Genomic DNA, 26340 nt, shown 5'->3' with positions numbered 1-26340 from the left:
TTCATGACTAGTCAAGGCTTTCCAAGACTGACCTATACAGCACAAACACTTCCACCATTAGGGCTTCAATTCCCTCTGGGGCAAATCAGGCTCCAGTCATGGCGCAGTGAGGTATTTTGGGTAAAAGCCACCTCAAAATGTCAGATTATTTGTGAGAAGTTTGGTCCAGTGCTCCTGCTGGTTTCTTCATTACCTTTGTGTAGGTGGTCCGGGCCGTTGAGCGCCACCTGGATGGCCGTCTGGGCATCGGTGTTCTGGGTCTTCAGCGTCTCTATTGTCTCTCTCAGCTCAGCCAACTCAGACTCCTGAGAGAGAGAGAGAGAGAGAGAGTTTTTAAGTAAGGATGACACACCAAAAACAACAACACAACAACACACAAGCTTTGTTACAAATTTCATGTGGCTTTCAGTGGAAGGGAATGAGAGGCAAAAAGTGGGGGAGGGTATTTTACAGAAGATAAGAGTCTCACAGTGGATTTGCCCCGACCCCAACACCACCTGCTTAGAATAAAAAAAAGCTCTACTCTCTGTTGAACCAACACAATCAGATAGAGGGAGTCTCCTATTTTGCCTTTCCCAAAAACCCACTGAGGGCTGCAGATAGGATTTCTGCTTTAATTAAAAGTTGGGATGGCCTTGTTTGACAAAGACATCCCACCAGATCCCAGTCTGCTTTAATTTATAGAGGATTAAAAAGCTGCCAGGGCTCGTCAGCCCTCTGAGTGTGTGTGGATGTTTGAACAGAGGGAAGCATTCATAATTTGTGTTAGGGATATATCTTTGAACATATTGCTGCTGCTGTGTGATCAGTGTTTTGGTGTCATTCGAGCTTCTGAAATCGCTAAAGAAGTTGACTTGTAGGAAAACAGAGAGAAATAGACCTGGAAGCAGATAAATGTTTTTTTGGAGGATGCACTACTTTTAAATGGATTGTTGGGCCATAAGTTCACTGAATGTGCTGAACCCTTGCATGTCTGTGCAGGTCTGGACGCTTATATCTGCCTGTAATGCAAAAAAGGTTTGCAATTTAAGCAAGTCAACCATCTTTGGTTAAGGTTAGGAGTGAAGTGAGAGAAATATTCAGACAATAACTGAAACTTTAATAAGAAAAAGCTCCAATGAAAATGAAAACTTCAGTAAGAAACCTTTCACATGAGTCAGGAAGTGAAGCTTAAAAGATAAAAATATCCATTAATTCACACCTGTCGACCTCCACATTGTTACTTTCCACTGCACTATTTCAATGTCAAACCACTGCCTGTCTCTAATCATTTCTCCTCCCTGTAATCCCTTTGCCATGGAGTTCACATACAGTATATTTCAAATTCAGGACTAAGCTCTTGTACCTTTTGTTCAGCAGTCATGGTGAGGCTCTGCAGGCGGCAGGTCATGTTACTCAGGCTCTTCTCGAAAGCCGCCACCAGGTGAGACTGCAGACACAGAAAGACACACAAATACAAAGTTCAGTGTTTGCAAAAGTCTATTATAACTTTTCATTTGGTTTTTGTTCAGGTAAACAAGAGTATACTATAGGATGTAAATTACTATGCTTTATTCTCTTTGGAATATGAAAGCTTAAACATAAAAGTGACCACAAGGTTGATTTGGACTTTCCACAGAAAAATAAGGTCCAACACAAATTATGTACGAGTCAATATTCATGTTAAAAGTTTTGAAGAAAGAGCCCACACAGGTCGGTGATAGCTTTGAAATGAGTTTTCGCTTGAGCCAAAGAGGATGAAGGACCGAACAATACTCGGACAACGTTGCCCTTCACTTTTAGTCGGTCCCAGATTTCAAGGGAAACTTTACACCAAGTATGTTCAGAGCAATTCTGCTTTGTGAGGAGCATTTTGTATGACTTTACTGTTGCATCCACTATGCATTTGAGCATGCTCCAAAAGTTAAAAACCACCAAGTCCTGTCATCTGTCCTGTCCATCTACGGAAAATGTGATTATCCTTTGGAAAAATACAAATGACACATATAAACGCACGGACAGCCGAGAGAAAGCTGTGGATATCACAGATCAGAGAGGGCTGCCCTCCCTGACTTCATCTGTCACTTGAAGATACAGTGGCGACACGCTGAAGGATGGCAAATGTTTAGCGACGTCACGCCATCTGCTCTGCTGAACCTGTGGTTTGTGTATGTGTGTGTCTCTGGATATATCTGTGCATGTGTTTTTTTGTATGTATGTTTATGTCCGGATGTCTGCTGAAGCCTCATGTTCATGACTGTGTGTGAGTCTGTAAAATCTGTGTATGTGTGTGTGTGTGTGTGTGTGTGTGTGCACTGCCAGCTTATCCTCCCATCCTAAGCTAGAGACCCTGAGACACCTGTCAGGCCTGGTGGATCACAGAGAGGTGGGCAGCATGCCCAGACAGATCAGACACATGCGCACACACACACACACATACACACACACATACATCATCATGTATGATTATATTTCTGAAGACTTACTGAATCTAACAGTATTTGTTCCCAAAATGAGCAATCTAGCTGTAAAAAAGCAAAGACAAAATGAGCATATTCTTCATCTGGCTATGCTTGTAAGGAAACCTGAGCCTCACAAATCTAGAAATAAACTCACACACACCCACACACACATGCACACATACACACACACAGTGGCAACCCGTGCTGCCTCTCCTCCTCTGTGTCTCTGGCTGAATCAGCAAAGGTCTTGACCTTTAGAAATGCCAACTGTTCCAACTCATCTCTCCAACTCCACCATCTCTTTCCAACTCCACCTGTGAGTTCCAACTCAACACCCCCTGCCCACCTGTCCGCCCTGAAGGAGGCGCTCATCAGACTCTAACACGTCCCATGGCTGAACCATCTGTCTTGCTCCCGGGACCCGGCCCCGGTGGCCACGATTGGCCCCTGAACCCCCGTTTTTCAGACCATCGTCCTGATCCTGGTGTCTGGGGTAGAGGTTGACGGTAGGCCAAACCAGTGAACTGGACGAGGAGAAGCTGTCTGTGTTTATGCTGCCCGACGCTACCGCTAAAGACGTAGACGACATCTCAAGGGCGATGTGTGTCGGGGGGGAAGACAGGCGACGCACCGTCACGACTACTGTACGAAGCCAGACCTACTACTGGGCTGAATTCTTTTAACTCTACCGCAAGAAGGGGAGGGGACGAAAGTAGGAAGGGAAGGGGATGATAATGAAGAAAACGACCAAAAGTGAGAGGGAGGGACTCAGCAGGGAGGGAGAAAAGGAAAGGCGACAAGGTCAGGTTGGCAAAGTGAAGGGTGAGTAGAAAGAGGAAGGAGACTGAGAGGGGAGGAGGGGTGCCTGTATGAACTCTTAAACCCAATTTAATTTAACGTCAGCCAAGACAGAACAACTTATCCCCTTCACAGGCTGAAAACATACTGAGTGGTACAATACATCACCAGCTTGGCAGCATTTGTTGATCTTAATCCTTTCAACAGGATGTTGGTTTTACTAATTCTGCTCTATTTTGATCAAATAAAATCTAAAACAAATGTGCTGTTAATTAAAATGACGCCCATGGAGTGTACTTAATCCAACATGACAATGCAGCAGCAAATATGTTTATAATGTGGGAGTCATTTCTACGCGAGCACGCATAGTGACCGAGGGTAACGACACACCCATAAAGACCCAAATTCAATTTCCTGAACAAAACAAACCCAGATAAAGATAATAATAATTATGTATGCAGTGGCACAGTGAAAGAGGGGAGATCAAGATCAGATGACCTCAATCACTGCACATTTCTTCTGTGGCTCTCTCATGAGATGACAGGAGATGAAACGGAAATGCAACCAGCCACTGGAGGTTAATATGACTGTTGAGCAAGTGTTTTTCCTAAATATACTTTTTGTCATCATTACAGCTCCAATTTTGGTGATTCTCGTGGGTTAAGGATTATATTGTTTTTTTGTAAATTGAGAAAATTCTTCAACATGTGGATGCTTTGGATCTTTTCTAAATATCCAGGATAATGTCAAGGTTTAAGTCACAACCAAATAGAAATTACCTTTTATTATATGAACCATTACATATGTCTATTAAAGAAGAAATTAGTGTTACATAACATCATTAAGGAAGCGAGATGTCCTCAAAATGCTGTTTCAAAGTAACCTTAAAGACAAGTCAGCGCTGTCTTTCTACCAAGAAGCTGACATTTTGAAAATTCCAGTTTTCACTCATTGGTAACAACATGCAGCGTTGATTTGCACATCACAACCTGTAGGTGTGCGAGAAGTATTTACATGTGCTATGAAAGTATTTGTTACATTATGTGCTTACATGTTTAAGTGTCTCTGACTATAAATTTGCATCTGCACATGTGTGGGTTTGTGCAGGAGTGGAGATGATGAAGTGATGTCTCTGACAGGTCTTGTGCATGGCGCAGCGAGCGTCTGGTTTTAGACTGTGGGTGGAGAACATGTGAGGGGCTGCTGAGGCTGACATTTCCATAGAGTCACACTCCCCACTGGGAGGATAAGATAGCTTACAGCACCAACAGCCCACCACGCTGTCATGTAGACAGAGTGTGATGCAGCCCCAGTACAACACGGCCAGAGATTCAAATCCCAAGGAAGGCTCAGACAGTAGAGTGGGAGTTGAAGAGGACATATGGGTTTCTGTTGTACGAGTGTTTGCATATGGCTTGGCACAGTAAGACATAAGACTGGTAGCCTTTTCCATTGCTGTTTTGATGTTCAGTGACCATGTTGAGGGTCAGGAAATATCAACTACAGATATGGCGAGACACTAAAGTCTCAGATTGTGTCTTGGGTTATATCTTTTTAAATCATTTTGCCACACAAGCTATGGCAACATTAGATGTAAAACATATGTCACAAGTGTAAATTAGATGCATTTTCTATCTATACTGCTCTTGAATGTTTTTTCTTTGTCCAGTTGTTGCAGTGTCACAGCGTCTCTTTCTCGTTCCTGTTGACTTTCCCTGTCAGCTGCTTGTTGCGTGATGATAACAATCCTGCCAGTAGCTTTCGAAAGCAGCTAGCATCAAATCCTGCCCATGAGGATGCTGCATCAGCAGGTTTTTACTTTACTTCAACAAAAGTGAACTGTGAAGAAAATGCAAGGATTCTTTATGTTCTTGAAAAACTCAAGTCAATCAGAGGTGGGTGTGCTGAGAGACACTCACTCCAAATAATGACTTCATACTAAAAGCTGCACAATGGTCAAAGTTTGTGCATTAATTTGAATAATTACAGACATGACACCAATGACAGTGACTCATCTTTGGTTCAAGGCTCTTAAGTGGCTTCATTGCCAGTGTCCTGGGGTGGTTACACATCATAAAGCCTGTAACTGTACCTCACTGTGAAGTACAGCCAAAGCTGAGTGTCTAAGGTTTGAGTCATGGCCAGCTACACTGGCAGCCTCTGTACCACAAACACACACTTGTGCACTTCTAAATTAAAAGTAAAATCCACCCTAAACCACCTCAACATTGCTGCAAATATTAGCAATGTACTTTGTTTTTCTGAGATTTCTCTATTCTGTTATTTGCTGTACTTTTCCAGTTCCAGTGGATGCCAGACCCAACATACTGTAGTTAGTGTGATTTCATGTCCATAGATTATGTTTTAGTGTTCTGACACAGCAACAGCATCCAAACCATAACCATGGAGAACACGCAGGAGACATGACAGACCTCATAGATATATCTAATTGTGGCTGATTCCTTTGAGACTATTCTGTAAATGCAAGGCTGTACACAGTTTAAATGAAGCTCTCTTCGTACAACCAAAACATAAGCAGAAAGTGGTTTGACTGTCCCTAACTCATCTATAAAGTCATCTCCTCCTCTTCCATTCGTCAAGTTTTCTAGTAGTTTAGCCTTCAGTTTCAGCTCCGCACAACTTTGTGATCAAAGCGTCGGACCGAAGCGGAGACCCTGTCTGCCTCCACGCTTGATCAGGCGCTTGGCATTGAGGGTTGAGGGGGGCTGAGCCGAGTCAGACGCTGGAGTTTGTCGATCTATCTGCATCTCAGCACAAAGACAGCTTCCTCTGGGGGGTTGGAGGTCTCTGTATCTCTCCACGTTTCACCCACGCATGACGCGCTTGAGTCTAGATTCACTCATCCTCATCTCCCTGCTCTCTTTCCTCGTGCGTCTATCTCTATTTGATTCTCTCTGCTTGGTTGAATTCGGGAGAGGCTCCTGTTCTTGTTGAAACCCCACCGGCTGAGACAAAAGCAAAGAGACAATCCTTCCTGTACGGCAGACACACAAACACACGCGAGAAAACATCCCATCTGAGGACAAGCACTCAAACACGCACGCAAACACGCACCATAAAAAATCAAACAAGCAAAAGCCTAAATACACGCACAGCAGCTTCAAACACAGAGAAGAGGAATTAGTGGGTGTCTTAAAGATTTATATTCCTTCCAGAGCTCCGATAGGAAACGCTCCTTATAAAAGCTTTCTGACAGCGGGTTATCATGCAAATGAGCCGCCTGTTTTGACGGCGTCTTTTGAAGTAAACAAACTCACATTGGCAGCCAGCTGAGACGTCAGGGTCGCCACCTTCTCCTGAGAGGCGTCCAGCTCCCGACGCAGCTTTCTGATTTGCTGGTTTGGGAAGAAAGCACAGAGGTAAATTTACGGATAATGCTCCCGCTAAAAAGCCATTAACAAAATAAGAGTGATTGTACTGCAAAGAGGCGTTGAACTTGCAACTCCCATTTTGATAGCTTTGATGTAAAAAACTGTGCACACTGTTACATGGTAGCACTGTGTGAAAAAAGACTGGGGTGAAGTGTGAACATAAAGTGAGGGGGATTACCGTGGAATTTTGGACTGTTTGGCCCTTGATTGAAAAGAGAAGAGTAAAAATTAACACTATGTTGCATGCCTCCATCAAACAGCATCTACTGATGTGGCTGGAGAGACAGAGGTTATCACAACCCACAGCACTGGTTCTCTCATGGTTAGACTTTGAGCAACAAAACAAAATATACAGGTAAGTATCACACAGGTCATATAGTATTTGCAAATACCTGATAGGATTTACTGTGCAAAGATATGGAAGTTTACCAGACTTTGCAACACAAGTGCACACTGAACATCTTAATACTTAGTTCCAAATCTGACTAATATCTGACTTGGACTGATGATCATGTCTGCTTTTGGATATAATCCATATCTGATACCAGGATGAACTGACAGTGATGTTGACAAGACATTTGCATAGATATTGACAAAGCTTTGATGTTTTAATTTGAACTCAGGTGAGAATTCTCCAAAAGCAAACATCAAGACTTGTTTTGCTTTCTTGTGATTGCTGTATCTCATCCTCCATGCCAATGCCGCTTTGCCAAGTTGCTGTTGTGCCAATAATACAACAAATGTCTCATTTAGATGATGACATATTCAAGACATGTGTAGGTCGCCTGCCTTACAATCTGAATTTGCAGCACATATCAACATGGTTCATATTGGGCACTTTTTTTTAATGCCACTCTGTGGAGGTTTTTGCTTTTGCATGCTAAGAAGTAAACATCAAATGTGTGTCAGTTATGAGAATGAAAGGATCAGAATTGGGTCACTTGTTTTACTAAACAGTGACTGTAATCCATGATTGTCAGTTTGAACTGAATTAGCAGCTCTAAAATGCTTGACTCTACCCACCTGGCATGGGTTAAAATAAACATCACAATGTATTTGCCACTACTGTTTGATCCAAACTTGAATATTTTAGAGCTTACAACACAAATAAAATAGGGACAGAGAAAAGAAAGATTAGAACAGAAATCAGAAAATCAAAACTTAAAATTGGAAAATCAAAGAAGAATCAGTGATAAACTGAACAGGATTGTTGAATGAAGCCAAACAAAAAGAGCCAAAAGGCAGGGCATGCATTACACTTGTGTAGTGAGATTTTTTGTAATGAGTAAAGTATATAAGTTACGTATCACAATAAGTATGTGTGGTTGTTTATGATCCAGATTAAATAAATGCAAAAGACTTTTTCATAATAAAAAGCAATGCAACATAGAGTTAAACTGCTTAATCATAGAACGTGGTTTCTTTGGTTCAAATGGATCATTGAGAAGAGTCCTAGTGGCTTTAAATTGAGATGAACAAATATCACTGTTTTGCTTTGATTGACTCAGACACACAGTCTCTGAATACAGATGCAGTGCAAAAAGACTGAAAGACACACAAACATACACACTCAGAAAAAGAGCCAGCAGTCTCCTAAAGAGCGATGAAACATGCACGGAGTTTGTTGGATTGAATCCCACATTAAGCAAAAGACATATCCAGTAAGTGAAAAGCTATCTTTGAGATGCCCATGAGCAAGGCACTTAACCCCCGCATGCAGAGCTGCTCAGTGGCCAGCGGTGCAGCGCTGTGGCTGCACTGCTTCAGGGTGTGAACGTCTGTAACTGTATGAATGTGAAGCATGGAGGCGCCAAAGAGAAAAATGCATGCAGACAAACAGACGGACTCGATGTTTCCTCTCCTTACCTCTGAGTGCGCTTTCTCCTCAGTCTGTAAGGAAGAAGCAAACGGAGTTAGGAAAAATTTAAATCATCTGCTGTGTGTGTGTGTGTGTTGTGTTTAGTCAAGTAACTTTTACAAACTGAATTAGAATATCAAGCATGAGATGCATTCTAATGCCAAAGATTAAAAGAAATGATGAAATGGCCAAACCAAACTTTAATTAAAATGAGATTAAAGTGAGAGAGAATATTACTAGCATTGAAGTGGATAAAATCAGACAGGAAACTTAATGGGACATGGTTTATGATAACCACGAAACAAACAAATTATTTTGACCTGAAGGAAAACTTTGCAAACAAAATGATCTCCATCATTCATCCAGGCCTCTCCTCTGCAAGTGCAATTGGAAACAGGCGGAGGTGGGTAGTAATCGATTCGCCTCCCTAAAACTAATCTGCCGCCTCACTGAACGTGACGACTGGAGCGCTGCCTGTGCTATTAGAGACCAAACACTTGTCCAAAGTCTTATCTGCCAAAGTTACTTTGGAAGCATGCAACTATGGAAAGTTATTTTTTGTCCCTACAAAAACAGAAGAGAGAAGACAGAAAAAGAAGGACAGTGTTCAAGTAAGATTTTATGCTACACTGCATCACTGAGAAGAGCTGAAGGCTTTAAATTTAAGTGTTTTCCAACTTTAAAAATCAGGATGATTTCAGCCTAAAGTGTTTGTCTTTAGTATGGAAATGTTTTCGACTGGGAAAGTGCACCAACAATCACTGTTTTGTTTTTTTCAAATGATAAAAAAAATCTAATTACATTTGGAAAAAAGGATTAGAAAGCCAACTTGATTGCTTCATCAGTCTGGAACTCTCAAAAGTGAAGGGGAAAGAAATTTATAAAGTTTATAAAGATACTGATTTCTGTTATAGTGTCTAATATTTGATATTTATATTTATATTCAAATTTCCTCCCAGTCCTCTCAGTTTCAAAACTGAGTGCTATGTGAGAGGATATTTGAGGATTTGGGGGGTGTTGGATGCTACAACAAAATAAGGCTATGCAGCTTTAAGGACCATGATGCACTGGTTTTAAATTTATACATTGACTATGACTCTAATTCTGAAAAGGAGTAAATATTACAGAAATATCTGGTGCTTTCCCATTTATCCCTAACCCCCAACATGCTACTGTTTCTGTAAGTTTAGGAGGAAAAACTGGCCAGCTACTTACCGCAGAGTACAGTGAAGACGTGCTGGAGACCAGAGACAGTGAAGAGCCATGGACTGTAAGCACAGAGAGAGAGTAATGAGTGATTAATAACTGGCAGCAAAGCAACAGATAAGGTTAAAATTAATGTGAACATACAATACAATAATAATTTAAATAATTTAATTTTTAATGTATTTGATCTTTGAACTTAATTTCAATTGTTTTACTATTTATTCTTCATTACTCTGTTACCTAAAAGCACTTGTTAGCAGTGCTAACACAGATGATGTAAGCTGTGCACAGCTATAAGAAGGCAGTGAAAAACTTGATTTGCCTTTTAAAAAGCTGACCTCTATGTGGATGCAATACAAAACCCACACAAAAAGCAGAACAGAGCCAAGTCGCTCCCAGCATGAACACACAGTGAGGGGTCATTAAATCTGGTATTAAAGAACTTGATGACTGATGGAACATTGCTTTGGTGAATGTGGCCCTTATATTATTTCTAATGGCTTAAAAAAGTCGGATCATTTTTGGAACACAGTTCATTGAAGGAGTGTGTTAAAGAGCTCAGGTTTGTGAGTGTGTCCTACCTTCGTCAGTGCTGTCCCTGAAGGAGCCGGAGCGGCTAATGGCCCGTGGGCGATCCTCTAGGGAGGTTGCACTGCCACCCAGTGGGTGACCCTCTCCATACAGGTCAAAGGAGTCCTGGGCAGGGATGCTGTTGGAGCGGCTCATGCTGCTGCTGCCTGGTGGCAGGTTATACTGGCTGATGTTAGTGGGGCTCACTGCACAGAGGAAAAAAAATGACACAGTGATCAAGATCAGTGTTGATATTTTGATCCAGTAACATTTACATAGACAGTTTGTTTTAATGCATGTGTAAAATGCATCATGATGATGTTGCAAATGTAGTAAGTTATTTCTTTATTTCCACATAAAAGAATGTTTTATGAAATTATACAGCACAGTATCATATATATTACTATCAAGTCCATGTGTGCACTGTGTGTTATATCTTGTTTCATTTTTTATACACATTTTAGGCACATACAAAAATGTAACAGTTATATTATTCCTAATAAGTCATTGTGGCATCATGAAGAATGACAATGTAAAAATAGTGTAATATACATGTACAGTATATATCATGAAAGAGAAACACAATAATATTTTAATCATTTTAATGCACACAAATTGTACAAATATAAACAGACTACAAAATAACTGAGTTATTTTGCACAGATTTTTTTATTTTGTACAGAAACTGCACAAATCCGTTTGGCTTTAGATGACTGTATCTACCCTTTCTGGGCCCTTGTTGGTGTTTTGTGTCTGTAAATTGAGACCCTTGATTCTGAATTATTTCAACCATCCTACAAGTAGCATTTATTCCTTCAGTTAGAGTTGTATAGACTTACACAGGTTGGAGTAGTGGTATTTTCCCGTGGTGGTGCAGGAGGCTCCTGGAGGAGACAGCGGGGACTGGCTGCCGGTGTCCTGAAGCCCTCCTGTTGAATGGGACCTCAACCACTCCTTCCCTTCCTCATGGGATGTCTGCCGTGAGGACGGAGGGTACCTGAAGCCCACAGAGACACTGTAAACTCAATGCTAAGATGCTTTCTGACAGGCAACAATTTTAACAACACATATTTGGGAATCCAGGTAATGACTTTCTGTGGTGATGAAATGAGTGTGGAGCTACACAGCAGAAGCATTTGAGCAGATGGCAAAAAAAACAAAAAAAAAAACATGCAGCCTCATCACACAGACGTTCACATGCATACACACACTCAGTCATATACACACACACACACACACACACACACACACGCTGCTCAGGCTCAAAGCTTCCAAACACACTGCCACCGCCGTTCATCTCTTCTCCTCCCAGCTCCAAAGTGGCTCAGCAGCAGAAGGCCCCCTTATCGCATGCGTGACAATCGGCCATATTTAATCCTCTGAGGATGATAATTGAGTTTGCACTCATCCCTTTTCAGCACCGTCTTCCTTCCAACGCCCCCATTACTACGCTTGTCACATCTGACCTCGCTCTAGTCCCCCATGCCTGGGCTTCATATTCTCTGCGCCAGGGATTGGGTGTCTAAAGAGTGTGTTGAATGGTGTGACACAGCAGCATTTGCCTCTCACTGGAGTTGAAAGGGAACAACTGAAATATCCAAGGGTCAGTGTTTGACTCAGTGTACTTAGTGCTTACAAAATGCACATGAGCAGGACCAGCACGCTTATTTATATGACTAGAGGGGGTAATTATCAGTCTAAGCTCCTCATGTAGGAAATGTAAAGATCAGGCAAACGAAATGCTGTCTGGTTTGAGATGTGATCAGACGGGCATAAAATCTGTGGTCAGTAAAAAACTGCATATTTCACTGAACATCACATCCAGCAGGCATGAAGTGTAAAGTGCTTTTTAGGCCTGAAAAGAGCTTGAGCTCCAAAAGCCAATGAAATGAAAGAATGGTTTGAAACCAGCATCCAACCTCTCAGCTTCTCACCAGCAGTTTTGTATAATTGCCTAGAGAGGCTGTTCCCTGCAGAGGTTGTGCCACTGTGATGAATGGGTTATGGTATTTCTGTCTCTCTCCCAGTAGCCCCAGCTACATTCAAAATATCCATTTTTTAAAATACCCCCCACCCCCAGCCATTTCAGGGAGCTGAAGAAGAACTGCTCTGTCATTGCCGCATTTACTAACGGTGCATGAGATGAGATTGGGATGAGGATGCACACAGAGAGGCAGACATGCAAACAGACAAACACACTCCTGCCCGATCATCTGAGGCTGCATTCATACTGCTTCTGATGCTTTGTCTCATGAAGAGACTCTGAAGAGTAAGAATCTGATCTGGGCTTCAGGATCTCTACAAAATCAGATCCTCACTGTTGTGCAACAGCAGTTTGGTTGAGGGAAAAAAACACCGACAAAGAACTGGAAAGAATTGAAAAAAGTGACTTATTGGGGTTTGGGAAGACAGCTCAGTTCAAAAAGGACAAACAAGGTACCAAACTTTATCTGATATGTCTTACAACAAAGAGGTGTCTGCATCTGATATGATTTGAGCGACAATTTGGAGCTGAGCACTGAATGCTGCGTAAGATAATCACACAATTTGGTAATCTACAGATGGTGCCACACCATGCCACACATCCACCAACATGAAAAGAAAACATGGTAGACTCTGAGCAATTATTTCCATGCAAATGTATAATTATGATCGATGCGTATGAATAAAAGAAAAACAGCTGAAAATGAGATCTGGCTGCAGATGTGTTGTACCTCAGTCTCTTTTTGGGAAGCGTGTTTCTGTCAAGAGGCATGCTGTTAAAACACAGAGGATGAGTGAATTAGATGAACACCAGAGAACATTTGTTTTTGTGACATATGAGAAAGAGACTTTCTTCACATTTTACAAACTCGACCTTTGACACATATACACGTATGCGGACACACACACACACATTCAATGAAGAAAACATTAAAGACATTCACTAATGCATCACAGCACAACAAACAACAGACAACAAATATAAAACACAGGCAACATTTAAATCAATTGTTTCATTTTTGAGACATACAGCTACACTAGGAAGGGGCGATAAACTGGTGCCCTGTTTATTCTTTGTTCTGTGGTATATGGCATGCACGGTGTGTGGACAAAACAATGGACACACCCTAATAAAGACTTCTCATGGGAATGAGCATCTGAAATGATCTGAACCTAATGTGGTACTTTTTCTGGCATGGCAGTGGGTCCGTGAGTAACACTGTCTCTCATTAAGCTCCCATAAACACCAAGATAAGCTAAGTGAAGTCAGTGCAATGACTATCTAGTAAAACATTAGCAGGTTAAATGGGTTGCAGGATAGTGAAAGGGTTAGACTCTGGAAAACTGCTTGTCCTTAGCTGAATGTTGTGATATTATATGGGGAAACTTCCAATAAGACAGCTGCACATCTGTTTAGGCTACACCCAATATGTGCATTTTTAAACAGGATTATATTTTTGATAATACCAAAACCATGCCAGGAAAAGAAACTTAAATTCAAAAAACTGTGTGCTGGATGACTTTGTTTATAATCATTATGATTATTATAATTTAGGCTTCCTCTGCATTGTGTGTCTTATATCTTAGGGTAGGGAGGTGCATTCTTTTTGTCTGTGTTCTCAAATGAAACAATGAATACGATTCTGCCCAATCGTATTCCCTGTTACTCACCCCTCAGACAGGGTGGACTTGACACTGCCGGTTCGTGTAACCTTGGGCCCGTGGTGGCCCAGCGGCAGATCAATGGACTCAGAGCTGGTGTGCAGACTGGTCATGCTTTGGCAGCTCAGTGTGTCCTTGCTGCCAGCTGATGAGCTACAGGCAGGCCAGGGCCGAGCGTTGGAGGGCAAGGAGAGGCCAGAGGCCGGGCTGGAGGCCAGGGAGTCAGTGCACAGGTCTGGGGTTTTACCGTACAGTGGGCTGCTGCCACCGCTCAGGCCGCCAGCGCTGCCCAGGCTCCCCGTGCCAGAGGAGGGCGAGTCCAGACTGGCCTGCCTCGCCAGCGTGCCGTGGGGGCTGCCCAGTAATGAGGGGCACTTGCCAGAGTCGGGCGTGCCCGGAGAGCTGGCCTTGCTGCTGGCTTTGGTGCCAAACAATCTGAGGGTAGAGAGGTGGGTGCAGTCATTTAGAAATGCTCAAAGAACATGTGCTGAGCATCTGCAGGATCCATACTGAAAAATGAAGGGCTTTGCTATACTTTGGGGTTGAGAAAGTAGATTAAATTGTGGTTATCTCACAGACCTGCTGTATAGTACATATAAAATGTTACTGGATTGGTCACAAGCATCAAGAAGTAAATGCTCAAGGATCAGTCAAGTGAAAAACAGCTACTAAAACATCCACACATCTTATTGTAACACCAACTTCTCACTGCAGATGAAAATACTGAGTGCACTTCCCAACACATTCATCCCTTGCAGCAAACTCCACCTCATTTCAGCTGCGGACTCTCAGTAATTTACATCGACACATCTGCTTTCACAGCTTTGGCGTTGCAACCCCGTGACTTTAAATAACCCAATCTGTTAGGCCACTCAACCCTGTTTGCCTCCCACATATGCTCAAACAGCCTGCTACTCAGCTTGCGCCTGTCCCAGTCTGTCATCGCAATCACACAAAATATATAGGTGACGCTCTCTTGAGGAGAAAAAAAAAAAAAAAGCTTGAAGACATGCAGATGAAACAGGTCAGCTTGACTGATCGGATGGGACGGATGTTTGGACACGCCTGCCGAACGCATGCTTCTAATGAGCCAGGACTGGCGTGCAGAGAAACTCCTGTCTCCTGCCTGTTCTGATCAAGACTGCTCAACTAGATTTGTCTGACCTGAATGAATGAAAAGCCATCAGATGTTCATCTTCAGGGAAAAGATATGTTTCGTCTGCAGTGGCTTATCACCTACACCAGGGAACAATCTTTGCAGCCGAGTAAACTCACTCAATCAATTTTCCTATGAAGGTGTTGAAATATGATTTATTGTGTCTTATATTCATTTTGCGCATCCAGAGGTATCTAAAGTTGATAGAGGTGACAGACTGTTTTTTAAGCCATGGTGAAACTTTGTGGATGACAACTTCAATAAATGCCCCTATCTGTTACAGGAGTCTGGGAAACAGCCTGCATCAGAAAAACATTGCAGAGTATCACAAACATCAGTTTATCATCATAGATAAATAAAAAAACAACTCAAATTATGGTTCTGAACTACTTGTTCCGATGACATTGGATGAATCTCTTTAAAATATAACCTAAAGTTCCTTTTGCATGCTTGCTGTACTGTAAAGACATCACTTTTGGCTAATAGTCAAGGGACTGAAAATAAATGTGGTGAAATGCTTGATTCACGTCATCATGTATGATGAGGGACAAAGACAGAATGAGAGCAATAGGCATGTTTTGTGTGTCTGACCTGCGGAAGGTAGGAGAAGCAATATCAGGGTACTTGGAGCCCGGCTGCCTGAGGCCTGACTGGCCTGCTGAAGTGGAGGTGGGGCTGGACTTGGGGGAGGTGGATAGTCCTGCTGCTGGGTCCTGGTCTGACACTGCCACTTTCTCCTTGTCTGTCTGGTTGATGGTGATGGGACTGGAGCGGTCTGAGCCCACTTTTCCTGCGTCCCTGCGTTTGGCGCCCGCTGGCGTCGCTGCCCCTCCAGCTGACTTGCCACTGACGTTTGAGTCGATGCTGCTGGAGCTGGAGCGGTGCCCGCTGCGCCCTGCCGCCACCCCACTGGAGGATTTGGCTGGTCTGGGGAGAGAGCGATACTGCAGGGGCACTTTGGAGCCTCCGCAGCTGAGCAAAATGCCATCATCCTGGGGCTGTGAGCCATCCAGGCTGGTCTTACGCACACCACCAATGCCTGCACCTTTGCCGAGGGCAGCTGAGGATTTGGGTGCCTTGCCCAGGGTGGCTGAGCCACTGGTGAGTGTTGCACCACTGGAGGTGATTAGGGTGCCACTGGGACCAGGGATCTTCTTGTATCCAAAAGAACCTGTGGTGGGTGGGCGTCCAATGCCAGAGGGGGGTTTCTTGCCTTCATCTCCACTACTCTTCCCAGCATCTGAGGGTGAGCGCTGGATGCCAGCTGAACTCTTGGAAGGCGCCTTGCCCTTCTCTGAGGCTTTAGCATCATCAGTTTTGCCTGTCAATTTGCATAAACACTTATTAGCACAAATACAAAAACATTACCCTCAGCAGATTCTTGGCCCAGCACTTGTTTTTATCATCTGTGATGCCACAGAGCAGGAAAAGCCAAATTACTGTAAATACTGGCCAACAGCCAGAACCCTGTTTATGACAGCTCAGCTACATTGAAAACCAATACTTATCTGCAACAAAGCTGCTAAACCTGCTGAATGGACTGAAAACGAAAGTTTCTAAGTATACGTATCAGTGAAAAGAATCATTAAATATCTTTTGGGCAGAGGCAACAAATCTGTTGCAGCTTATAACTTTCCATTCCAATCATGTTCTTTCAAAATCCTTATTGTAATGAAGGTGAAGCAAATTATTGCTAGGTCACTTTAATGAATTGTAAGTGAATTTTACAATGTTAAAGCATTTTAGCAATTACAGAGCTTATGAAAAAAGGTCTAAAGCATAATTTAAGATGCATCTGTTGGTGTCAATGTAGATAGTCCAGGTTTCTTTAAAGTCCCACTGAAATGAAAAATACATTTTTCCCAGTTTTAATCTCATGTCCCTGTGTTGATTGTTCAATTATCTCTTGTTATATGCCAAATATATGTCAAAAAAACAGTATCGGAGAATTTCACATCAAAATCCCTGTCTTTTCTCTTCCTGTAAAACAGTTTCAAATGTTTGATGACTCATCTTGCACTCAGGGTTTACAAAAGTTCATCTCATCGAATGTGACTTTGGGCGAGTTGCTAGGCACACCGGTCACATAAAACACACACGGATTGTGGGTCAATATGGACAAATAGGAAGAGATGTCTGTTTGGATATCAGTGGGCAAATACTTTGTTTTCATTTCCAAAACAATGTGGCTGAGGTCTAATTCACCCATCTCTCCCTCTTCCTCCTAATCTAACAACAGGTGAGGAGGTGTGTGTGTGGAGCCAACAGTCCTCTGTAGCTCCAGTTTCTCTCTGCAGCTCCGTATCGCACTTAACTCTAAACTCAAATGTGAAGGATTTGACTGAAATCCCTCTTGTAACTGTACACAAATCAAACATTCAGTTCCACTGGGAAATACATAATGCACTTCATTTCCACTGACAAATAAAGATTAAAAATTGGTCAAGGATGATGACAATGTGTTGAATCTCCTACCAGGTGTTTTGAGGGAGGCAGAGGTACTCTTTGTCCTGGGCGGCGTGATGCCCACCTGGGCCGTCATGCCCCTCCTCAACGAGCCAGTCTGGGACATCTGGGCCAGTGCAGCGGCCTTCTGACCAGCATCCTCATACTGGCCCTGGGCTTGGGAGGAAGATGAGGATGAGGAAGGCTTCCAGCGGGAGGAGCCGCTGCTGGGGTCCATGCTTGCATCCAGCTCCTCCTCCACCTTCTTCAAGTCCTCGGCTCCGGCCCAGCTGCTGCTCACCTCCTGCTCTGCATGCTTGGACCTGCTTCCTCTCTGGGACTGGGGGGTGGGGGTGGGTGTCAGAGGAAGAATATGAAGAGATGAATAGATAGTTCAGTAAAATAATGACACTATGATATCCTGAGTTTGAATCTGTCAACTCGTAAAACCCGAATGTTGTAGTTTGCTTGATTGCACTGGTGGTCAGAGTTTTAAAATAGTACCTGCTCACCACCGCAGTACCATGTAATGAAAGTGCAATATCTGCAATAAATAAGGAGGTAAAGGCAACACACTTGCACAGTAATTACCAGTTTCAAGCATTCAGTTATTCTCACAGTACACTGAAAATAACTAAAGCATATCTGGTAGGTAGAAAGTCAATCTAAAAGTTATACTATTCCTTAGAAAATAGTCAGAAATGATTTAAAGTACTATTGATAGTTAATAGTCAAAAACATTGTGAAACTCTGGTATGGTCCTTTAAGAAGTGTTATTTAATATCACATAGCCAGCACAAAGAAATGTAAGTCTATAGATAAACAGAGCAGCGGGGTGTGTGTCTGTGTGTGAAGTCGTAGCTATCTTTGGAATCACCCATGTCCAGATCTCCTCTTTTGGGATGCACACAAACACACCCACCCACACAAACACACACCCACGGCAGTGATAACCAGCCTACCTTGACAGATGGCCAGTCTCCCTAGCAACGCCAGAGTCTCTTAAGAGCCCAGTCTGTTGAGTATTTCATGAGGGGCCAAAGATACTTGGCAGAATACAGCAAAAGCCTCTGAGGAGAGCTGAGCAGTGGCCGTCAGTCCGCGGCTAATTCTCTCAGCTGTGATTTCAGAGCTCGCACACAGACAGCTCTTGGTTTCATGCTAAACCAGCTGGCTTGTAACTCAGCATTTGAATGGGGAGTTAAGTTAAATCTGTTTTTTCAAAAAAACTTTTTTTTTTTTAATCTTTCAATGAAACTTTTATATAATTGTTTCTATCAGTGTTTTATGCTATCCCTTGTTATTTAAATTAGTCATAAGTGTTTTTAAATCATGTTTTTATTAAAGTGCGTAAGATTTTCATCAAATCAACCCCAGTTTTTGATGCTATTAACCACTCAATGTATTTATACTCTATGATTACCTCTCTATATAGTTAGTTTTTATTGTTAGTGGCAGAGTGTGCCATTCCCTACCACGTACTGTAAAGATGTGTGTGTGTCATCCAGCATTATCATTTGTAATTTTGTCTCAGTGATATTAGTCTTACTATTTATTGTTCACTTTCCTAATACCATATCACAGCCGTACTGAGTTTCTGCTAATGCTGAGTGAACATTTCCTACTGCTGCTAGTTCATATTAAAAGCATTCAATGTTGAAACCAAGGAGAGCTTTTACTGTGAAGCAATCTACTATATTTGTCACTGAGTTTAGTACTAACAGCTATAATGCGTCTTCAAAACAATGGTCATTCTCAGCACATTTTAACAGTGAATCATCATTAATTTTTTAGGGGGGTAATGGAACACGAAGGAGCAGCCACAGCGAGCTGTTAGATGATGCAGAGTGAAATCATATTGCAGTTGCTCACAGGATCAAAGGGGAAAAAAAAGAATATTATCGACTGAGTTCTTTAATAAAACAATTGTTTGGCTGCACTGTAAACAGGTACACCAGTTGCTCCTCTGTTGTATTTCTGACACATTAATTGCTCAATGAGTGTTTGCTGTAGTATTAAACCACAGGTGTCCCCAAATCAACCAGGACTAAAATCTTAAGGATAATAACTTTAAAATGTAAAGTTAACTAAACAAGCCAAAAAATAAGTCCTCATCATCTTGTGATAAGACTAACTAATCCTGCGTAACATCAGCTGCAGGTTCTAGGTGCCAAGTACTAAACAATCTGCGCTCGTGTCCTTACCTGTGCTCCTTTGCTTTTGCGTGACGAGCTGACGGCGGAGTAGGCTGGTGTGTTCAGATCATCAGTGCTGATGTTGTCCAGCGTGTCGCTCAGCCCGCTGCTCACTGAGCTGCTGTCGTCCCAGCTGCGTGAGGAGAGGAACGGAAGAGAAGGAAGAGTAGATCGGGTGAGACTGAGATTGACAGAGGAAGAGAATAACAGCAGGCGGATCAAAGTTCATTTTTGTTTTGAAGCCTCTTAGTATTAATAGTAGAATTCTGAACACACACACAGCAGTTCTCTGTGCTTTACTAACAAGCACACTGGCTGCATGCTCATCATCTCTCGACACTATTTAAATCTTTATTTAAAATGTCACTGCATGGATTGCAGCCAAAAAAAATTGTGCTGTAATGAAGTCATATTCACTTTCTCACTGTCCAATCACCAGCTAGGCTATCAGACTCGCAGATGCTCAATTTGTCTCATCAAACAGCTGTGCTCCTTTTTGGGCACCATTGACTTGTGGGTATTTGAGTTCTTTTTTTTTGTTTAAAAAAAAAAGGATTTGGCTCATTAATTGTTAAGCTCCTCATTAACTCTGAGAGTGAGGAGGAATAAAAGGATATTCATTAACACCGTAATTATTTAAGGCTGACAGACACCCAGACCTCCCCAAGTGAGGAGTGTATGGATCAAACAACAATCATTTCCACACACTCTGTTTAATTACAACACAATTACATGTCTGAAAACTCCTGAAATGTGTTTCTGTAATTTGCAAACCCATTTTCTGCTATCAGCATCAATAAATCACCTTTAATAATAATATATTAGCTCTACTTCACTTTCATTGTGCCATTTCTCTCTCTCTCTGTCTCTCTCTCTCTCTCTCTCTCTCACACACACACACACACACACACACATACACAGACACACACAAAGAATGACAGTCAGCCAGCACCACAGCTGTTCCACCACACATTCACATGTAGAGTAGACACACAGAGTCCTTGCTCATACAAGTTGGTTTCCATGCCAACCTGCCAAGTCTCATCTGCATGTGTGTTTGCTTTTGTTTGTGTGCATGTGTATGTGTGTATGTGTGTGTGTGTGTGTGTGTATGAGACCCCACCCTAACTAATAGGACCAAATATCCTGAAGAGTTTAATTTAAATGTGGAAGGAAAAATGAATGGATCCACCATAGTGTAGCAGACACACACACACACACACACACACACACACAGAGATGACAATCAATACAAACAAAATGACTGTTCACACAACCACGCACTGTGATCCCCATCAGTGGCAGATAACAACAAAGAGTTTTATTCATACAGCCCACAATTTACTTTACCAACAGATCCAAAAGCACTTTCATCTGACGTGAATTTTCAGTCTGACTGATCCCAAACACACCCTGTATTCAAAATGATTTTTTAAATAAAAAATGGAAACAACTTCCAGAAGGTAATTACACTTTTTCGACAAGTCAATTCAGACTCGCCATCTATAATTCATCAGAGATGAGGATGAAACCCGAAGGCAGGCTGAAAATGAGAGAATAATGACTCAATTTTAAAAGGATCACAAAGAGGGAAGGGAGGGAAGAAAAATGTGGGCGAGCTGGTGATGTGCGGATGTGTAGCTGTCTGGGGAAGATAATGGCGTTATTGATTTTTTTGAAGTTTGTTCAGAAAATCAATAACCATAAAAGTTATGCATAAAACACGCATGCCATTTATTATCTACAAAGCATCCTTTTAATAAATACTTAGTGTTAATAGGCATGAAAATAAAGAAACAAATGTCTTAACATTAAACAATCTCGCTACCTGTAGCAACCTGTAAAAGGCTGTTGCCTTGGTGCCTGCCTATGGTGGCATTATTTTCCCGCTCATCTGCCGACAAGTGCAGCATTACAGCGGTAGTGAAAAGGTAGGATAGCTAGCCAGTGTTCTTTTTTTATTTCAAGAACAACTGACAACGGCAGAAGCGAAAAAAGTAAGTTGTCTCATATTCACCTCTTTCAGCCATCTTCGACAAACAAATTTGGGTTTTTTTTCAAAAAAGAACCAAGCAGTGTGCACTCACTGCTGCCAAAATGTTGTGTTCCGAACTTCAAGTGTAAAACATAATTTTGAAACAAGGCACGAGAAAAACTTCAAAGATAAGGCTGATAAAGTTGAATCAATCAAGAGGGCAGCGGTCCAGTACTGGAAGCAAAGCAGTGTGTTTACAACCCTATGTACCGCCAAAAACCAAGCTACTGAGAGCAGCTATAAAGTCATGCAGTGCATTGCTAAACGTAGGAAGCCATTCTCCGATGAATCAAGGCTTCATCAACAGGATCAAAGAAATGCCAGTTTCTGCAAGAACTGTAGAGGAACATTACCAACATGGCTGAAAACATAAGGCATCAGCAAACTCTTGCATTGAAAGATGCTTCAGTATTCGACATAGCTCTTGACAAGAGTGTGGATGTAAACGACATTCCACTTCTAGCAATGGTTACCAGATATTGCGACAGAGTTATTGGACAGTATTCACATGGATTTACCACTCCATTGCAGTGTCAGGTGGCTGAGTGGCTGTAAGGTTAGCGACCCTCTGGTCCATGCATATTCACCTGACACCTGTAAAAGATTTGTAATGAATGTAGCGCAGAGCTGACACCTTGCGACCCAGTTGTCCACTGATGCAGTGGGAAATTGATTTGAGCTTATGACAGCTAGAATGAGCAGCATTTATCTTCACAGCCAAAATCTGACCAGGTCTATGACTCATAACTGCAGGTTTTGTTTTAGAAACATTATAGCCATATATAATATGTTCGAACGATGCAGAATTTTAGCCTGAGAAAATAAAACATCCCATTTCTCTAAGTTTTTTGTGTTGTCATGAGGATAAATAAAAAAAAACTCGATTGGATTCTGTTTACACCAGCACAAACGATAAAAAAGAAAACAGGCAAAATAAAACAGGTAATGGGCCTTTCTGTTATTGAATGTCAATGCCACTTTCTCATTTTGCCATCCTTAATCTATCATTTTGAGGTTTCATTTTTCTTCAATTCAAATCCATTATCGGAGAAGCATCTCAGAGATGGATGTTTAAACCACAGAGTAGCTGGTCATACAAAAAAATAAATTGCATCGCGCCTGTCAATCTGAGCTTTGGGGCTATGTGTCTACAGCTTAACCACAGTTCCTCAATAAAAAAAGAGGTGCGGAGCAGCGTGAGTGGAGCTCTGATATCAAACAGAAGTCGAACCCTGTCTTTGCTGAGTGGGTTTCTGCACACACTAGGCTTTTGCAAACAAAGCCTGTGGAAATCGATGGCTTTGAAACATGCCTGGCTTGTTTCCCTTTAATCATTTCCTCTCATCTGCACTTAAGCCTGCCTTCGCTGATACTGTGGCTTTGTTTTGAGTTGTAGGCAGCATCATTTGACAGCAGCTGAGACTCCCTCAAAGAAGACAACAGCATCAAGGTTAAATGGGCAGTTGGTGCAGGGCGGGGCTTTTAAGTTTTGGCAGCGACAGGGCCTGCCAGGTCACCTTGACAATCTGATTTAAAGTTACCCCTCTGCTCGGCACTGCTTGTCAAAGCCTCAGAAGTGTCAGGAGAGTTGCAGTGTACTGCTGCTTCCTCTGAGACCAGCCTTCAGTGCGTGACAGATAGCAGGGGCAGACAAATTTAATGCTCTCAACAAAATGAGCCAGTCCAAAGTGACTTGGCTACACTCCAAAAGTCAGCGTTTGCCAGCAGATATACAAAAAGCTCCATTCTATGTTATTATATTTATTTGGTCTAAAAATACTGGTCCAAAGAGCATATATGCATCACATTCTCAGAGAAACACTCTTTAAGCAGAGATCAAAGACACAGATGGTCTTTTACCAGTGCTGATTGCTCCTCATGCCTAATTGCACACCTCAAATATCATTCAAGCTTTCTTAAAGTGAGAAAAGGTTCATTTTGTCCACATCACTATTCATTTCCTCCAAACCGAGACAAATTAAACTTGATAACATCAAGTGCTGCACATTAACTTGGGTAATACAAAAAGGGGAATGTTAAAGCAGCAGTGAGAAGACGCTTACTCTTGGAGTCTATCATCATAATGTGCAAAGCGGAGGCAGATGGCTGCAGAGGAGCTCACTGACTTCCAATTCTTATCTAAACATGAGAATAATTTTGCGCTGGCTGCAGCATATCACTCTTTCCTCCTGGGGTGGTCTCTCTGATACAGTGCTGAAAATCTTCTTTCTAGAGAATGAGTATGAACTGTGGGCAATACAATTAAAACTATTTCTCAGCTCATTTTTGATTAATTAACATAATGAGTTGTAGTGAATGGCCTTTGTAAAGATGTCCTTTGGCTTTCGGACTTACACCTGTAAATGTAATTCTTGAAGCTCATTTAAGATAAATAATTGAAGCTAATTTAGTTAATTACCAATCTGAGTTACTATAATGGGACACAAAAAAGCAGAACCAAGTTGCTGAATGGGAATGCAAACAATGGACAGATTCTCCAGAATTAATCAGGTGACATATTCTCAATGTTCACAACTTTTTGTGAAGATTTCTTCCAGGCTGCCAGGAAAGTCTGATAATGCTGTAGCAATAATTACAGAACTAGAAGGCAAAATACATGTGGATTGGCTGGTGCTCTCTCCCACAGCAACCATTGAGGTCCTCTTGAACAGGGCAATTTAAGAAGCCTCAAGTATACTATCTTTGATTTTGATTTACTGGCAACATCCTAATATATTCATAAAAACACAACATATTGGACTTTGTCAGGGATAAAAAGATAAAGTCCTGGACTTATTTCCATCATTGTCCCTGGTGTTTACACAGTCCACCAACCTTTATAAAGATGGACACATTCAGCATTCAGTGTCTGTCTTTAAAATACAAAATATTAGATAATAAATACTAGAAGACTAACTGATATAATGATATATCATAATGATATATAATGATATAATCCTTGTGTAAAGCAGGAAAGGTAAAAAAAAAACAGTTCCAGACACCACAAAAATAAATCATATCATAAAAGAAAACGGCTGTAAAACAAGTTCAAGTTGCAAATATAAATGATGTATAATGTAGATTATAAATATGATATAGTATAAAATCATATTATTGTTTAGCTTTTGCTTTAAAGGCAGGAGGATCTGACTCCTCATTAATTAAAGGAGTAGCTTATTCCATTCCATAATTGCACATAATCCATAATTCAATAATCTCCCTTCAAGTATAGGGAACATCTTGAAACTCCAATCCCAAATGAGAGAAAGCTACAGAAATTGATTTCTAAAAGTCAGATAACTCATCACACAGTGAGGTAATAGTTGAGTCATCAGTACTGATCAACATCACTATAAACCCTGTAGATAGAGAAGGGAAAACCTTTATTATTACTGCGGCTTCAATGCCCCAGCTGCTCCTCTGAAGCTGCTGAATGAACACTAATAGATGACTGTTTTGTCTGTGTGAATGGGAAGCTGGGGACTGCTGAAGAAGAGCACGCTCAGTGGACTTTCCTGGGATAAAGGGTTGACAAAACAAAAAGAAAACAAAAATAAATAGCACTCCTCCTCCTGAGAGCCCGCCTGACTGTAATGGGCTGAATATTTTATATTTCCGCTCCCTGGATCAGCTACGATTGCTCTGACAGAACCGTGGCTAATGAAAGCTCCTCCCCTCAGACCTGCACGCTTTCAGATGCACGTCACCACATCTCCTACAGGGAGGAGGAGGAGGGGGGGGCAGCATCCTCAAAAATGGCACAGCTGAACTCAATAACCCTTCGGTGAGGGCGGGCGAGTCGGACTTTTGTGTCATAACTTCTTAAATTAACAATGAGCAACAATGTACAGAGAGGAATGCTTGAGAGGATATAGACTTCTCTCCCATGTTTCATAAGCGAGGCAGTGAAATGGGCAGATGGCGCGAAACAAGTCATATTCTCCCCCTAAAATCCATCTGAAAACACACTGTATTCCCCTTGTGGAGATTCTGTTCATTAGACAAACACAACTGCACAGCCTTGTACTGTAACACCCTACATAGTGCAATGTTTCACCAGTCTGTTTGTAGCAGGATTGGTATGGAATTGTATGCTAACTGGCACTATAAAGGTATGAAAGGTAAATCTCAGTGGCGAAAGTCTGTAAGAAAGACTCTCCTCTTCCTTATCAGCTGCCAACAAGCCTTTAGCGAGGCACCCAAAAACCTTGAGCAAAGCCGCTCTGGAGCTGACTGATGTTGTACAGGGCTGCTCTCAGGTGGGAGGATGTGACCCCCAGCACAGGAAAGACTAAAACAAATGAGGATGGATCCATATGTTTTTATTTTGTTGCAGATTCAGTCACAGATCCTTGATTTTTGCCTGCTGCGTTACAACACATAGCTGCACCAATGCATGCATCACTGTGACTCCACTCAACCATGCAAACATTACCTCATGCAATATTCAATACACTAAGTCTTGTTCTTTCAACGGCCCGAGAGGAGGAAATGCTATTAGCCGCATGAACAAAGGATAACGCCGGTGATTACACTATATCATCAAGATTCTGTAAATGAGATTCTGATGATGGGATTTGTAAATATTTGGGGGGAAAT

At 41.9% G+C, this 26340-nt stretch overlaps 1 protein-coding gene across 10 annotated transcripts in view; it reads right to left on the bottom strand.

Moving 5' to 3' along the window:
- nav3 (neuron navigator 3) overlaps positions 1-26340 on the bottom strand; it is an 88561-nt gene that overhangs the window by 21912 nt on the left and 40309 nt on the right. For 5 of the 10 annotated variants that reach the window (XM_067582132.1, XM_067582138.1, XM_067582133.1 and 2 more), the window contains exons 6-18: positions 19716-19839; positions 17542-17851; positions 15658-16387; positions 13920-14345; positions 12980-13021; positions 11105-11262; positions 10277-10471; positions 9705-9757; positions 8498-8521; positions 6810-6833; positions 6518-6595; positions 1346-1429; positions 194-305 (exon numbers count right to left, since the gene is read on the bottom strand). In XM_067582132.1, coding sequence (XP_067438233.1) covers positions 194-305; positions 1346-1429; positions 6518-6595; positions 6810-6833; positions 8498-8521; positions 9705-9757; positions 10277-10471; positions 11105-11262; positions 12980-13021; positions 13920-14345; positions 15658-16387; positions 17542-17851; positions 19716-19839 — 2360 coding nt within the window. The remainder of the gene's footprint in view (positions 1-193; positions 306-1345; positions 1430-6517; positions 6596-6809; positions 6834-8497; positions 8522-9704; positions 9758-10276; positions 10472-11104; positions 11263-12979; positions 13022-13919; positions 14346-15657; positions 16388-17541; positions 17852-19715; positions 19840-26340) is intronic. The other 5 variants (XM_067582134.1, XM_067582136.1, XM_067582142.1 and 2 more) reach the window with 3 other exon arrangements.

The sequence above is a fragment of the Thunnus thynnus genome, chromosome 23 (assembly GCF_963924715.1).
Source record: "Thunnus thynnus chromosome 23, fThuThy2.1, whole genome shotgun sequence".
Lineage (NCBI taxonomy): Eukaryota > Metazoa > Chordata > Actinopteri > Scombriformes > Scombridae > Thunnus > Thunnus thynnus.
This window is presented reverse-complemented; position numbering and strand designations above follow the sequence as displayed.